This window comes from Carcharodon carcharias, chromosome 21 (assembly GCF_017639515.1).
Source record: "Carcharodon carcharias isolate sCarCar2 chromosome 21, sCarCar2.pri, whole genome shotgun sequence".
Taxonomy (NCBI): Eukaryota; Metazoa; Chordata; class Chondrichthyes; order Lamniformes; family Lamnidae; genus Carcharodon; species Carcharodon carcharias.
The window spans coordinates 78892919-78910266 of record NC_054487.1 but is presented as its reverse complement, the minus strand read 5'-3'; the positions used below and the strand labels follow the sequence as shown (position 1 = coordinate 78910266).

The following is a 17348-nucleotide window of genomic DNA, read 5'->3' as shown; positions in this document are numbered from 1 at the left end:
ACATAAATGCAAACTCTTTCTTTGATTTTTTGAAGTACAGTCACTGTTGTTATGTAGGCAAACCCAACAGCTAACTTACAGACACCAGGGACTTACAAACAGCGTGAAAAATTGATCTTTCAAAAAGGAACTAGATGTTTATTCCAAAACAAAAAAAATCCACAACTATGACACAAAAGCCATGAGAATGATTGGACAGCTATTTCAAAGGGCCAGTGTGGACAAGATGAGCTGAATGACCTCTTTCTGTGATCTACCAAATGTAAGAGATCTAATTGTGATGGCATGAAATATTGTCAGTACCAAATATACAACTGAAGAATCCTTTGTTTAAGTTTTGTGCTTTCAGCTTTTGATCATCATCAAAAATCAAATTACCTACCAGCATTGTGCAATATTATTCAATTTATATTGTTTGCTCCTCCTTGACGACCGGTATTAACTATAACTGAAGGAATCGAAGCAATTGAGGTCATCGATAACCATTAGCAATTGTGTTGCCATTGTGAGCTATTGGTGAACATATGGCTTTGGTTGTACATGAGATTTCTAAAGTTGATATGATGAAGACTGGAAGCTGTGGCTGAAGTACAGTTTTATTATTTCTAGCAACTTCTCAATTATTCGAACACCACGTTCAATGGCAGAAGGTTTGTGGAAGTTCTGACTGATCTGTCGGTCAAAGGCACACTGTTTGTTCCAGTGAACTCTGGGTTCCATGAAAATGTGGTAAGTGTTCAAAGTGTTTTTATAGCCAGCTGTAATGAATTGATATGTGCCTACTTGAGGATTAAGGAGAATCTGTATTCTTTAACTAGTCATTCATATAGATTGCTACAGATTTGATTTGAGAACCAAGGTTTTGGATTTACAGTTACAGTCCCAAACATTTAAAACTTGCGGGCCTTATATTGGCTAAAAGCAATGATCAATATTAGTTTATATTAATGTCAATTTCAATGTTGCCAGCTATGGTGTTCCATAAGTGTTCCATTTATCTTGGGCTAAAGAAGGCTATACTTACGCTCTCATTCGCATCTGGCGCCCTGTATACAAGAACAAACATACTTAAACAAGTGACAGAAACAGTGCATGTCGATTAGGAAGATGCAATGCATTAAGACATGTTGACTGGAAATGGGTAAGAGCCCCTGGAGGAACTATCATAAGCAGCCATGTTTAGCCTTTTACGCTGTTTCCCTAAGAATTCCCCATATCTCCCAAGGGAGAAAAACATCAGAAATTCCAGGTATTTGTCCCACTCCAACCTAAGCACAAATCCAAAACAAAAACAGAATTACCTGGAAAAACTCAGCAGGTCTGGCAGCATCGGCGGAGAAGAAAAGAGTTGACGTTTCGAGTCCTCATGACCCTTCGACAGAACTTGAGTTCGAGTCCAGGAAAGAGCTGAAATATAAGCTGGTTTAAGGTGTGTGTGTGGGGGGCGGAGAGATAGAGAGACAGAGAGGTGGAGGGGGTTGGTGTGGTTGTAGCGACAAACAAGCAGTGATAGAAGCAGATCATCAAAAGATGTCAACAACAATAGTACAATAGAACACATAGGTGTTAAAGTTAAAGTTGGTGATATTATCTAAACGAATGTGCTAATTAAGAATGGATGGTAGGGCACTCAAGGTATAGCTCTAGTGGGTTTTTTTTTTTATTTTATATAATGGAAATAGGTGGGAAAAGGAAAATCTTTATAATTTATTGGGAAAAAAAAAAGAAGGGGGAAACAGAAAGGGGGTGGGGATGGGGGAGGGGACTCACGACCTAAAGTTGTTGAATTCAATATTCAGTCCGGAAGGCTGTAAAGTCCCTAGTCGGAAGATGAGGTGTTGTTCCTCCAGTTTGCGTTGGGCTTCACTGGAACAATGCAGCAAGCCAAGGACAGACATGTGGGCAAGAGAGCAGGGTGGAGTGTTAAAATGGCAAGCGACAGGGAGGTTTGGGTCATTCTTGCGGACAGACCGCAGGTGTTCTGCAAAGCGGTCGCCCAGTTTACGTTTGGTATCTCCAATGTAGAGGAGACCACATTGGGAGCAACGAATGCAGTAGACTAAGTTGGGGGAAATGCAAGTGAAATGCTGCTTCACTTGAAAGGAGTGTTTGGGTCCTTGGACGGTGAGGAGAGAGGAAGTGAAGGGGCAGGTGTTGCATCTTTTGCGTGGGCAAGGGGTTGTGCCATAGGAGGGGGTTGAGGAGTAGGGGGTGATGGAGGAGTGGACCAGGGTGTCCCGGAGGGAGCGATCCCTACGGAATGCCGATAAGGGGGGTGAAGGGAAGATGTGTTTGGTAGTGGCATCATGCTGGAGTTGGCGGAAATGGCGGAGGATGATCCTTTGAATGCAGAGGCTGGTGGGGTGATAAGTGAGGACAAGGGGGACCCTATCATGTTTCTGGGAGGGAGGAGAAGGAGTGAGGGCAGATGCGCGGGAGATGGGCCGGACACGGTTGAGGGCCCTGTCAACGACCGTGGGTGGAAAACCTCGGTTAAGGAAGAAGGAGGACATGTCAGAGGAACTGTTTTTGAATGTAGCATCATCGGAACAGATGCGACGGAGGCGAAGGAACTGAGAGAATGGGATGGAGTCCTTACAGGAAGTGGGGTGTGAGGAGCTGTAGTCGAGATAGCTGTGGGTGTCGGTGGGTTTGTAATGGATATTGGTGGACAGTCTATCACCAGAGATTGAGACAGAGAGGTCAAGGAAGGGAAGGGAAGTGTCAGAGATGGACCACGTGAAAATGATGGAGGGGTGGAGATTGGAAGCAAAATTAATAAATTTTTCCAAGTCCTGACGAGAGCATGAAGCAGCACCGAAATAATCATCGATGTACCGGAGAAAGAGTTGTGGAAGGGGGCCGGAGTAGGACTGCAACAAGGAATGTTCCACATACCCCATAAAGAGACAGGCATAGCTGGGGCCCATGCGGGTACCCATAGCCACACCTTTTATTTGGAGGAAGTGAGAGGAGTTGAAGGAGAAATTGTTCAGCGTGAGAACAAGTTCAGCCAGACGGAGGAGAGTAGTGGTGGATGGGGATTGTTCGGGCCTCTGTTCGAGGAAGAAGCTAAGGGCCCTCAGACCATCCTGGTGGGGGATGGAGGTGTAGAGGGATTGGACGTCCATGGTGAAGAGGAAGCGGTAGGGGCCAGGGAACTGGAAATTGTTGATGTGACGTAAGGTGTCAGAGGAATCACGGATGTAGGTGGGAAGGGACTGGACAAGGGGAGAGAGAAGGGAGTCAAGATAACGAGAAATGAGTTCTGTGGGGCAGGAGCAAGCTGAGACGATCGGTCTACCGGGGCAGTTCTGTTTGTGGATTTTGGGTAGGAGATAGAAGCGGGCCGTCCGAGGTTGGGCAACTATCAGGTTGGAAGCTGTGGGAGGGAGATCCCCAGAGGAGATGAGGTCAGTGACAGTCCTGGAAACAATGGCTTGATGTTCAGTGGTGGGGTCATGGTCCAGGGAGAGGTAGGAGGAAGTGTCTGCGAGTTGACGCTCAGCCTCCGCGTGGTAGAGGTCAGTGCGCCAGACAACAACAGCACCACCCTTGTCAGCGGGTTTGATGACAATGTCAGGGTTGGACCTGAGAGAATGGAGTGCAGTAAGTTCAGAGAGAGACAGGTTAGAATGGGTGAGAGGAGCAGAGAAATTGAGACGACTAATGTCGCGCCGACAGTTCTCAATGAAAAGATCGAGAGAAGGTAAGAATCCAGAGGGAGGGGTCCAGGTGGAGGGAGAATATTGAAGATGGGTAAAAGGATCCGTTGAACTGGGAGAGGACTCCTGCCCAAAGAAGTGAGCCCGGAGACGAAGACGGCGGAAGAAGAGTTCAGTATCATGCCGAGCCCGAAATTCATTGAGGTGAGGGCGTAAGGGTATGAAACTAAGTCCTTTGCTGAGCACTGAACGTTCAGCATCGGAGCGGGGAAGGTCAGGGGGTATAGTGAATACACGGCTGGGGTTGGGATTGGAAGATGGGGTGGGGACGGAGGGACAGGCAGGGGTGGAGGGTCCTAGATGGGTGTTGGTGTCGATGAGTTGTTGCAGCTTGCGTTCCTTAGCACTTGAGAGAAAGAGAAAAAGTTTCTTGTTGAGGCGTCGGATGAGCCGAAGGATAAAATGAAACTGGGGGCACGCGCAGCTTTGAAAAAGGGTACGGCGGTGCTGCTGGAGGGAGAGGTCGAGTGTGTTCATATGGCGGCGCATGGCACTGAGAGTGGATTTCAGAATGTGACGGGAACAGCAGTCCGAGAAACGTTTTATGTCCCGGAGATACCTGTAATCCTGGGTGGGTTCGAAACATGAGGGGTGGAATTTCAGTTGAAATCCATGTGGGGTAAGTCGGAGACGGAGACAGTCACTGAGAAAGGAGATATGGCTGTGAAAGCGGGTTTTAGTAAACACCTTGTCAAACACTAGGAGAGAAATGGAAAGCAATGAAGGTGAACAAGGGGAACAATGTTGGAACAATGGGAGGTTGTCAAAGTGGTTTCACATACAAAACAAGAGTTTTAAAATGGCCAATTTAGCTTTTTGCCTAATTAGAGAAGGTAAACTACCTTATATTGAAATTATTCTGTCCTCTCCCCCTCTCCATAATGTTTATTACATCCTTTAATCATGGTGTGGGGACTAATTAATGAAAAGAAAAGTATAATCCAACCTAAGCACAAATCCAGACTTGATGGGATGAAAAACACTTCTTCACTGACTAAAACCTGATTGTCTTTGGTGGATCACAGCCCATTTAATAGGGGATGGAAGTCTGAAGCTCAGAACTGCCCAACATCTGACACTATTTGCCCAATGAATTGCTTGTTTCCAATCCATATCAATAGCATTAGATTCAATGGAGCAACTCATTCAACAGCAGCTGTAATGAAGGTGTTGGAACAATGGGAGGTTGTCAAAGTGGTTTCACATACAAAACAAGAGTTTTAAAATGGCCAATTTAGCTTTTTGCCTAATTAGAGAAGGTAAACTACCTTATATTGAAATTATTCTGTCCTCTCCCCCTCTCCATAATGTTTATTACATCCTTTAATCATGGTGTGGGGACTAATTAATGAAAAGAAAAGTATAATCCAAGCTATTAACATTGTAACTCCAAAAAGAACAAATAGTAAGAATGTAGGAAGAAGAAAACACTCATTTAGCTATCCATTGCGCTTCACAATTAGATCAATTTAATTCGAATTTAAAAATGGAAATATCTCAGTTCTTCCTTCAGACACATTTTTCAATGTGTTATTTTTGGTCTATAGTTTCACTTTTCGATAAAAACTCCTTTCTTACTCTTTTATGTCTTGGGTAAATGAGTTCTTTGGTCAACTGGACTCTAACCGCACGCCTTCCAATGTTCTCATCAGTTGCTGCTTGCAATCAACAACAGGGAGAGACTGATGTAAGAATAAACAGTGATGGTTTATTGAGACATAGGGCAGAGCACCAGATCATAAGTGCTCACTCAGAAACCTCCAGAATAGACTTACCGTTCCCAGTTGCCCACACTGTACAGTAATTTGTCAGTGCTGATCAGTACACTTGCATTCTCTTAAAGGGACAGGGTACTTCACTTTACCAAACACTCCTTAGTTCTTCTCGGAAAGGATATCAATCAGTTTTTTTTTGGCACACATGTCTGCTTGCCCGAGCTGCCAGAGCTCTTAGCACAGGGTCAGAAATTAATGGAAACAGAAAATGCAGGAAATGTTCAACAGGCCAAGCAGCATCTGCAGAGGGAAACAGAGTTACTGTTTCAGGTCAATGACCTTACATCAGAAAGGTCTGTTAATTTCTAATGAAGGTCATCAACCTGAAACGAACGTACAAACACATGGACATACATATGAACTAGGAGCAGGAGTAGGCCACTCGACCCCTCCGGCCTGCTCCGCCATTCGATAGAATCATGGCTGATCTGATTGTAACCGCCACTCTACAATCCTGTATACCCCTGATAACTGTTCACCCCCTTCTTTATCAAAAATCTATCTAGCTCTGCCTTGAAAACATTCAAAGACTCTGCTTCCATTGCCTTTTGAGGAAGAGAATTTGAGAGAAAAGAATTTTCATTTTCTCTGTCTTAAATGAGAAAGCCCTTATTTTTAAACAGTGACACTAGCTCTAGATTCTCCCACAAGAGGAAACATCCTCTCTATATCCACCCTGTTAAAACCCCTCAGGATCTTAAAAGTTACAATCAGGTTGCCTCTTACTCTTCTAAACTCCAGTGGATACAGGCCTAACATGTCCAACTGCTTCTAATGCATTTACATCCTTCCTTAAATAAGGAGAACCGTACTGTACGCAGTACTCTGGATGTGGTCTCACCAGTGTCCCATATAACTGAAGTATAAACTCCCTACTTTTATAATCAATTCCTCCCCCCAATAAACGATAACACTCTATTAGCTTCCCTAATTACTTGCTGTACTTGCATGCTACCCTTTTGTGATTCATGCACCAGGACACCCAGATCAACAACTCTTTCATTTCAGGTTTCCAGCATCTGCAGTATTTTGCTTTTGCTTCAGAAGTTATGCAGTTTGTTTTCCGCTCTGAGACTTGAACACCTAACCTAAGGTGGCTTTTCGTTTTGGCACTGAAGAAATGCTGCACCATCAGAGGTGCCTCCTTTAGAATGCGTTGTTAAACCAAGGCCTCATCTGCTGGTCTCAGTGATCCAAGTGGAAGGTTGAAGAAGACCAGTTGTCCTGCTCCAACATTCCTCCTTCAGCCATCACCGGAAAAAAGCAAACCGAATGTTTATTCACCAGCTTTACTGTCTCTGAGACCCGGCTGTTTGCAAAGTGGGTGTCCTAATGTAATGGTTCAGAAGTATTTAATTGATTGTGAGGACTTTGGGGCAGTCTGAGGATGTCATGAGATTCTACACAAATGCAAATCCTTCTTTATTTTCTTTCCGTTCCTTTGGGAAGTTAAGTTTCTTTTTTTGGATAGTTCACAGTGACGTTGTGGATGTTGAATTGTTACGTATTCACAACTGTGGCAGCGAGCCTGATGCGCATGGAGAAGGCGTACTTTGCTTTTGTTAGCTCCAGCAGCCTCTTCTGCATCCGATGGACTTCATAAAACATTCACTGGAGTCACCGGCTGGGATTTTCCTGCCCCGGACCTGGCAATTCCCACCGCAGCAGATACAGCCGGCAGTTAAAACTGCTGTTAAAGACTTCAGCGAGACCGGAAGATCCTGCCAGCAGGAGGGGCCGGAAATTCCCAGCCTTAGAATCATTATGGCACTGAAGGAAGCCATTCAGCCCATTGAGTCCATGCCAGAGCACTGCAGGCAGGAGCTGTTTCTGAAGTCAAGCACGTGGCAATTTTTTTCAAGTAGTGACTCTGTTCCCAACAACATGCATCCTGTTCTTTTGTTAGAACGTTGCCTCGTTCCAGATGATCTATCACTGTTTACTACAAAGACTGTAGGCCATTTGCTGTTACACCAACTACAAGGAAGAGTACTAAATAATTATATCTGCCTGTTAACTGCCCAGAGGTGAGAGTTGTTAGAATCTGTTCTCCTACTGCAGAAAAAGAAAATGTTCTCTAGCAATGTTGCCTCTAATTTCCCTCCACTATGAACAGCCCGTTCGCACTGAGTGGTCCCTTTAAGATTGACGGACAACCGCACATGCGCTCATCTTAAAGGGACACATTCTTGTGCACAATCTGCTTGCCCTCTGCACAATGAGTTCTGGACTGTGTGGGGCTCGGTATCCATGGAGCCTATAGGGAACTTTGGTCTCTAGGCCCCACCCTTTTTCCCTGCAATGTACTGCTGCTAGCAGCACTGTTGATTCTTTCATGACCCATTATTACACTGGAGTATCTTAAGAGTGGGCTTTGGACCCTTGACCTTTTCTTTCAATTCATTCAGGATGTTGGTGTTGCTGTCATGGTCAACACTCATTGCCCACCCCTAATTGACCTCGAGAAAGGTTGTCTTCTTGAATACAATTGAGTGGCTTTGCTAAGCAATTTAGAGGGCTGTTAACAATCAATTACGTTGCTGTAGATCTGGAGTCACACTAGACTGGACTGGTTAAGGATGGCAGATTTCCTTCCCTGAGACTAGCTTTATATTCCAGATGGATTTCATCTTCACCAGCTGCACATGATAGGATTCGAACTCATGTCTCCTGATTATTCATCCAGCCTGGATTATTATTACAATAACATAACCACCATGCTGCCATACCCATTCTATCTCATGGAGTTGTGGGGGGGCGCGGTGCTGATGGGGGTGGCAGATGAGTGTATTACCAAATGAACCAAGCTGACATATCGCTTGGCTGACATATTAGTTTATCATTGATCAATACAATTTGCAATTGAGAGCATGCTAATGAATTTCATGTCTGCATTGAACACATTCAAATTGGCTGTCCCCAATTAGGAGAAGCCGGAGAAGATATCAATGTGCCAATGCCTATTAATCTTTTAAAGTATTAGAACCTTATTCCTGTTAGTACAAAGCACTGTGTTCAAGTTACTTGATTCACATTTTAACAGCTTTTTTAAAATTCTAAGTACTTGATTGAAGTTACATAATATTTTAAGGAAAGTTTAATGGAAAAATAGCTTGATATCAACAGGGGTAGATTGTATTATTGTTGTACTGTTCAACAGTGATTTACAACCTATAATGTTTCATGTGCACGTTATGATATGGCAGGTGGTAATTGCCAAGCTGACCAAATCCCAAAGGGAAACTTGGCCAAGCTATCACAACGATTTTCAATTTGTATTTTGTTACAAGAAAATATATGCACTGAAGTCAGAAGTAAAGATTCCACTACTATATTTTGAGATTTTAAATATTAAGCTAAACCTTTATTAACAAAAGGCAAGAAAACTTAAACACACAAGACTACAGTTACACAAGTAAATTTAGTCTTACAACATTTCTACTTAGCTAGACTCCGAAATAAACACTCTTTTCCTGGCAACAGTCCAAATAGATTCTTAATCTATAAAACATTCAGTAATATTACTGAAAGGCACCCACTGTTGCTATAAGGGAGGCATTTCACAGGACTTCCCTCTCCCTCTCACTGGACAATGGAAATCCAAGGCTTGTAACAAAACCTTGCTTTCTGAAGCACTTCTCTGGGTGGCTAGGGGCTGCTTGTCATAGGTTTGTCTTCGTACAGCCCACCTTTCAAGGTCTCACATGACCACTTGCCTCATACAGCTTTCACTCTTGCCTTAAAGATATTTTCTCCCCTTTTATCTCTAAACCCATTGTTCTAAACTTTCTTTGGAAGTTACCTTTCCCAGGATATAAAAACCTTTCATGTTGTCTTTATGGCCAGCACTTTCAGGAAAAATAAACTTAATAACTTTGTCTTATTTATTTACGATTTTTGCCAGTTGTAACACTTCCTTTTATGCCTCTTTGAAATTAAACAGCTAACAGTTCAGGCCTCGTTTATCTCCCCAATGCAAATTCCATTCAAACTGTATCTATTGGGAGCTCATCTTAGCTTATCCATCTCTATTTCAAAATCCCTGCTTTTACACATAACCCCTTTGACAATTTAAACCTTGAAGTCTGACTGTCTCCAGTTTAATTAAATTAGTCACGAACACACACCACACCCACACACATCCCCCACAAGCCTGCTTCAGTATCCCACGGTAATATTAGGAAAAATGATATTCTCTTTACACACGTGTATGCATGTATATCCAGAAGGCCCCATCACTCACTACTGCACTGTAGTCTGTGTACCAAGCACATGTATCATTCCGCCACACATGTAGGCTGGAATTTTTCTGCCCTTCATGCTGACAGGATCTTCCAGCCCTGCCATGGGGGAACCCAAAACTGAGGGTGGGGGGAGGCTGGAAAATTTCAGCCCTATACTGAGAAAATACACACAATGCAAGCTCCGGTACCTGTGCCAAAATATGTGATGACTTCGGTCTTCTGGGAACCACAAGATATAACAGACTATCATTGCACTGGTGGGAAACTATGAGAAGCTATAGTTTTCCATCCACTGTCTGTGATATCCAGCAGTTCACGTCTCCAAGAAATCTAACCAGAATTCCTAATGGATTTTCTATTGTGTATATACTGGTCACCAGAGACCTCCGTTTTCTCAAAACTTCAACGGAAGTTGCTGCTCTTGTTGACTCATACTTCCCCACTTTTTAAGATAATTTATTCTTTGGGCATGGTTATCGCTGGCTAGTCCTGTTTTTATTGCCAGTCCCAAGATACCCAATGAGCGGTTTGGTACAACTGAGAGGCTTGCTTTGCCACTTTAGAGGGCAGATAAGAGTCAACCATGTTGGTATGGGACTGGAATCGCACGTAGGCCAAGTTGGGTAAGGACAACAGGTTTCCCTCCCTAAAGGGATATTAGTGAACCAATCGTGTTTTTATAACAATTCCACAGCTTCACAGTCACTTTTTACTAACACCAATATTAATTACCAGAATTTATTCTAAATGATTTCGAACCTCAAACTGCCTTTAGTGGGATTTGAACTCACTGATTATTAGTAACTGATTATTAATATACTAGCATTACCATTGTCACATTTGCCACATCATAAGAGAGGGAATCCAAATATGGACATGTTGACTAAACACTAACGAGCATTGTTTTTATTCACAGACATTGTCTGGACGGGACATCGAATACCATTTTTCTAATCACAGTAGCTTCTTATACCACAAAATGGAAAATGGAACCCTCGTCCTGAGCAAGATCGGTTACACCCTGCTCATAACGGTGGCAAAAAACACCTACCCTCCAAGTCCAGAGTTCAATCAGCAGATTGGAAAGCTGGTGAATGACCGACCAATTATTGCCTGGGACATAATTGCATCAAATGGCATCATTCATGCTATAGACAAGCCTTTACAAGCACCTCCTGAACCAGTAAGCTCGTGCACAGTTTAGTAACGTTACAACCTAAATAAGGAAAGCATTTCATGTACAGTTAGAATTTTAGGGAGGTTTTTTTTTTGTATTCATTCATGGGATGTGGGTGTCACTAGCAAGGCTGGCACTATATCGCCCATTCCCTGTTTTCCTAGAGAGGGTAGTAGTGAAACCCCTTCTTGAATTGCTGCGGTGCATGTGGTGAAGATGCACCAAGTTAGGTAAGGAGTCCTAGGGTTTTGGCCTAGCAATAGTGAAGGAACAGTGATATATGCCAAAGTCAGGATAATGGGTCACTTCAAGGGGAACTTGGAGGTGGTGGTGTTCCCCTGCACCTGCTATCCTTGTCCTTCTAGGTAGTAGAGGCCATAGGTTTGGAAGATGCTGCCAAAGATGCATTTGCAAATCACTGTGCTTACTTGTGTGCCGCTTTGCAGTTGAATGAATGCTGTTAGCACACAAGGAGTCAGGTATACCAAGGCTGTCCAAGCTACACCTATAGATCACTCATGCCCCTCAAGCCCTGATGATCCAGCCCACAAATCTCAGGCAACACAGTCCCAGTTGTGCTAATGCTTCCTACAAGATCCAGCCAAAAGTATTGGCTACTCAACAACCGCTTCCTGCCCTGACATCAATCTTGAGGCCGGCTGGAAGGGTTCGGGATGGTGGAGACAGCCTGGTAGTCTATCCTGCTCAGGCCTTGGGGGGGAAGGTGGGTGGGGAGAGGCGCATCATTATTGGCCCCCTTTCAAAATCGGGTGCCCATCCTAAGGTCTGGGCCCCCAGATACTCCCTCCCTACCTGCCCTTCAAATCATAACCCCCACCCCCTCACCACCAAGCACTCGGGCCTCCCCTCGCCTCCTCTCTGTGAGACCTCGGACTTCCCTGTGTCCTGGCGCTCTGGCACTTTGACTTTGGGGACTGCTTGTAGTCCCAGGCCTGGCCAGCACTCCCAGTGTCAAGGCTGGGATTGGAGAGCTACCGGCCAATCAGATTGTCTGGAAAGTCTCTGAGATAGGACTTCCGCCCAAGTGAGGGGAAGAAGGCCCATCTTCAGCCAATTAACAGTCCACACAGTGTTAAATGGCTGCGGGGCATCTCAGATCGGATTGCAGGATGCGTCCTCCAGAGACGCGACATCCTCCGGAGATGGGACAGGAAAACTTCTGCCCATAGAGTCATACAGTCATTATGGCCCAGATGGAGGCCATTCAGCCTATTCAGTCCCTGCAATAGAGCAATTCAGTCAGGGCCATTCCCCTATTCTTTCCCTGCAGCCCTGCAAGTTTATTTCCCTCAAGCGTTCATCCACTTTCCTTTTGAAACCATTGATCATCTCTGTTTCCACCACTGTTGTAGACCGCAATTTCCAGGTCATTACCACTTGCTGCATAAAAAGGTTCTTCAGCTCATCCGCCCTGCATTTCTTGCCCAAAACCTTAAATCTGTGTTTCCTAGTCTTTGTATCATCAATAATTGAGAACATCTTTCTTTGTCTGCCTGTCATAATCTTGTACACCTCTATCAAATCTCCCCTCAACCTCTTTTGCAGAATAACCCCAGCTTCTCCAACCTAACGTTGTAGCTAAAATCCCCTATCCCTGGAACCATTCTGATAAATCTCCTCCGCACCACTCTCAAGGACCCTTATATGCATTCTAAAGTTTGTGACCAGAACTGGACACAACACTCTAGTTGTGGCCTAACCAGAGCTTTATAAAGGTTCAGCAAAATCTCCCTCTTTTTGTACTCAATGCTTCTATTTATGAAGCCTAAGATCCCATATACTGAGTGGGATGATTTCCTGCACATAACTTACACTATCTTCAACCCATTGTATTTTGCTGGAGAAATAATCCTACTCTTATTGGTAGACTTTGCTATAGCTTTGAGAATGGGATTAGTGGACAGTCATGAATATTTTAAGCAACAAAAGCTGTTGAAACCAGGCTGGCATATGAATAACAAACATTGCTGAGAGCTGGACTTTAAATTCAGAGTGACAAGAAATAATCCTGCTTTTACCGGGAGAGTTTGCTATAGTTTCGGCCATGAGGTCAGAGGCTTTGATTTTTAAACTACAAGCCCCAACGTCCAACTCATTGGCTAGCCGCAGTGCCAATAATCAGTCCATATTTCTTATTTGTTGACCTGTTTGAATAAGGTGAGTGTGATGACGTGGAAGTTCTTGTCTTCTGGGTTGCTAATATCCGCAAATTAATGGGAACACGGATTTAGACTTTATATGTGTGGTCTTATGCTTCTTACCTAAGGGGCCAACAAAGGTGAGGAGCTTTAAGACCGAGTTATACAAATAAAAGCTTATTTCTTTGAAGTTACAGTTGCAGTTGAACAAGTCCTTCAGCTTTTTTGAGACCACCACTGATCTGCGCTCCGGCAACAGGAAGTGCAAAATAATAAGGGAGTCACTTACACAAGGAGTGTTCATTTTCCCTGACCTGCACCTACACTTCCCACTCCCTAACCACAGTTACCAGCCCATTTGAAAACTCCCAGTGTCAGTCAGTGCTGGGACTCAAATTGCTTTGCCAATGTTGAGCATTGTAGTCACTTATAGAATGTGGAACCCATTTTCATCACATCACCATTGGCGGCTGTGCCTTCAGCTGCCTGAGCACTCCTGTCCCTAAACCTTCCCGCTCTCGCTGCCCCTTCAGGTGGCTCCTTTACAAACCTCCCCCTTTGACCAATCTCTCGGTCATCTGTCCTAATATCTCCATGTGAGGCTCGAAGTTAAATTTTACCTGGTGCAGCTGCGGTGAATCACAGAATCACAGAACTTTAACGGCACAGAAGGAGGCCATTCGGCCCATCCTGTTTGCACCAGCTCCCCAAGTGAGCATTATGACCTAGTGCCATTGTCCTGCCTTTTCCCCGTATCCCTGCACATTGTTTCTATTCAAATAGGTTTCTATTCAAATAATCATCCAATGCCCTCTTGAATGCTTCAGTTGAACCTGCCTCCACCACACTTCCAGGCAGTGCATTCCAGACCCAAACCACGCATTGTGTGAAAAAGTTTCACCCCAGGACAATTTTACTATGTTTAAGTAGCTTTATAAATCCAAGTTATTGTTATTATTGACCCTCTATGAAAGCCTAACTCCTTTTTGTCTATCTTCTGCTAGGTTAAACCTCTTGCTGTTCACACTGGAGCAGGGGTAGGGATTTTCTTTGCCTGTACCCTGGTAATAGCTGCTTTGGTCGTAGCTGTATATTATTACTACAACCACAGAAGAGGACCCTTCAGCTTCCAGTATTTCAAGGTAACTCATCAACCATTTGAAGGCCCTGGAATTGATGCCCTTCCCCCACTTGGTTCATATAATTCTTTCATGGGGATATGGGCATAGCTGGCAAGGCCAGCATTTGTTGCCCATCCCTATTTGCCCCCAAGAGTAGTTAAGAATCAACCACATTGCTGTGGGTCTGGAGTCACATGTAGGCCAGACCAGGTAAGAATGGCAGATTTCCATCCCTAAAGTACATTAGTGGACCAGATGGAAATTAGGAGTAGGAGCAGACCATTCATCCCCTCGATCCTGCTCCGCCATTTAACTAGATCATGGTTGATCTTCCACCTCAACGCCAAGTCTCCACACCATCCCCATGTCCTTTGATGTCATTGGTATCTAGAAACCCATCGACCCCTGCTTTGAAACATGCTCAATGACTGCGCCTCCGCAGCCCCCTGGGGTGGAGAATTCCAAAGATTCACCACCCCCTGAGTGGAGAAATTCCTCCTCATCTCGATCCTAAATGGCTTACCTTTATTCTAAGACTGTGCCCCCTGTTTCTAGACCGCCCCCCCCCACCACAACCAGAGGAAACGTCCTTCCCACATCTATCGTGTCGAGCCCTGTAAGAATTTCATAAATTTCGGTGAGATCGCCTCTCATTCTTCTAAACGTTGGAGAATACAGGCCCAGTCTCCTCAATCTCTCCTCATAGGACAGTCCTGCCATCCCAGATGGTTTACCGACATTCAGTGATGGTTTCATGATCACCAATTCCAGATTTGTTTTAATTAATTGAATTTGTTAATCAATTGAATTTAAATTCCACTGGCTGCCACGGTGAACCTGTGTCCCCAGGGCATTAGCTTGAGCTTCTGCATTCCTAGGCCAGCCATGCTACCATTATGCCACCGTCTCGCCAAACCTATCACATCACCGAGATAAAAGCAAAATACTGCAGATGCTGGAAACCTGAAATAAAAACCAGAAAATGCTGGAAACACTCAGCAGGTCTGGCAGCGTCTGTGGAGAGAGGAACAGCGTTAACGCTTCCAGTCCGTGTGACTCTTCTTCAGCTCTGACCTGCTGGGTTTTTCCAGCATTTTCTGTTTCTATCTCATCACCGCGTTGCTACAATCTATTTTCTTTAAATACTCTAATCAACTTGTACCTCGATTTTAATTGCACCCCAACATCCAAAGAGAAAGTGAATGGCAGGCGCTCATTTCAAAGCAAATAGCAGCCCCTGGCCTCACATCTGGGGGCTTCACCTGCGAGTGAGCGAGGGCTGGAGAATCAGGACTACGGTGTCGCTGCCTCGCACCCGTAGACGGATTCCCCACTGGAAGTGCAAGAAGACAGGATTACCTCTGTCGGCTAAGTAACAAAGCTGGGAACTCCTCAAACACAAATTTCATTCTGCACAGAAATTGCTGGACCGGAAATTCCCACCTGAAGCCAATGAACCTTCGGCTGGTCTGTCAAATTTGCCGTCCCGCCCGCGACAATCCCCCCCCCCACCCACCACCACCACCAGCAGGACCAGAAAATCCGGGCCCAATGTCCACCTGGTTTGCTCCGTACCATCCTGATAGTCATGGTGATAATGGCCAATTATACCAATCGATCCCTATCGCTGAGACTGACCAGAGCCAAACATGAGTCACGCCCCAATTGTAGAGGCTTTGCCCACACCTCCAAAGTTATCTTTGTCCTTGTTGCGCCTCAAATTCTTGCCATACTTTATAAAACGAGAGAACTCTTATCCAATTTGCATTTGATTAATCAATAGTGACTCCTTCCACCTTCTACCAGGGGAGTCTGTTCCATAGATTGGCCACTGAAATATTGTTTCCACCAAATAGTTTTGAATTTACTCAAGCCTGGTTCTGCTGTTCTGGACAACAGCTTTGTTATAAATGCAAATAAACTCTGTTTTTTAAAAAAAATAGTTAGTCAATGTTATTCCAACAGTCCCATGATCAACCTCCCTCCATAAGATAGACTGCCCTGAAACATAACGTCATTTAAAAACTGGTTCCCTATGACCAACCTTCCTTCCTTCCTTCCAAAAGCAAAACGACACTAGAAGTCCAAACTAAAAATAGAACATTCTGGAAATATTCAGCTGGTCTGGCAGTCTCTACGCAGAGATTCTGACCCAGATCCAAAACTGCCAAGCATCTTACAATGTGCAAAGCTTCCTAATCAACAATAAGTCAACTTTGAAGCATTGAATCGCTGGACAGGCTCCCCTGAATACTCGCAGTAACTTATAGCATTACATTGTTTTTCTTTGTAAAGTGTTAAAAGCCAATTCTTTCCAATAAACTGAGACACTGCCCCCAGCAGAAATTACTTTCTATTGGACGTTAGAAGTCTTAAGCATGGGACAGGCCAACTTTTGGCTGACTTAACGGTCTGTTAGGTGCAATTAGCCTCAAGTGACCTGAGGATCGGGGAGTGCAACTGTTTAATATGCTGTTTAATTCACCTAGTCACGGATAACTACAGAATTGTTGAGGTGTGTCATACAATCAATGCTCCTGTCCTTCTAAAGCAGTGTTTTTCTTTTTTATTCTTTCATGGGATAAGGGTGTCACTGGTAAGGTCAGTATTTGTTGCCCATCCCTAATATGCCCAATGTACTGTGAGCAGAGTCACAGGAAAATCCTGCCAGCTCTTGTTTGGGTTATTTGAAATGTTTCCCCATTTACTTTTACAGTCCGACGAAGGAGAAGATGTGGCCTCATTTGACGACTCGACTCCCAACAGGTTCAGTAACCCGATGTACAACAAGTTCACGTCTTCTACAGACAGCAGTGAAGACCCTTTCTGTGTAAGTTATTTGCTGACCAAGTACGGTTGGTAATGATTAGGGCAGAGTTGAAAGTATTCCCCTGTCAGCTTCCATTACTAGATAAAAGAGGCTGCAGAAAACATGAACAATTTAAAAAGAAAGAATTTGCACTTCACCACCTCAGGATGTCCCAAACTGCTTCACAACCAATGAAGTACTTTTGAAGTGTAGCCACTGATGTTATGTCAATTTCCACACAGCAAGATTCCACAAACAGCAAACTGATAATCACAAGATAATCTGTGTCAGTACTTGTTGTAGGGTGGCTGAGTCGTACTGTTAATGATAGAGTTGAT

General features: G+C 44.2%; 1 protein-coding gene across 4 annotated transcripts in view; it reads left to right on the top strand.

The window, feature by feature from the left end:
- Positions 1 to 17348, top strand: part of stab2 (stabilin 2) — a 178070-nt gene that overhangs the window by 157145 nt on the left and 3577 nt on the right. For all 4 annotated transcript variants that reach the window (XM_041215939.1, XM_041215940.1, XM_041215938.1 and 1 more), the window contains 4 exons: positions 610 to 729; positions 10661 to 10927; positions 14085 to 14222; positions 16918 to 17031. In XM_041215939.1, the coding sequence (XP_041071873.1) occupies positions 610 to 729; positions 10661 to 10927; positions 14085 to 14222; positions 16918 to 17031 (639 nt within the window). The remainder of the gene's footprint in view (positions 1 to 609; positions 730 to 10660; positions 10928 to 14084; positions 14223 to 16917; positions 17032 to 17348) is intronic.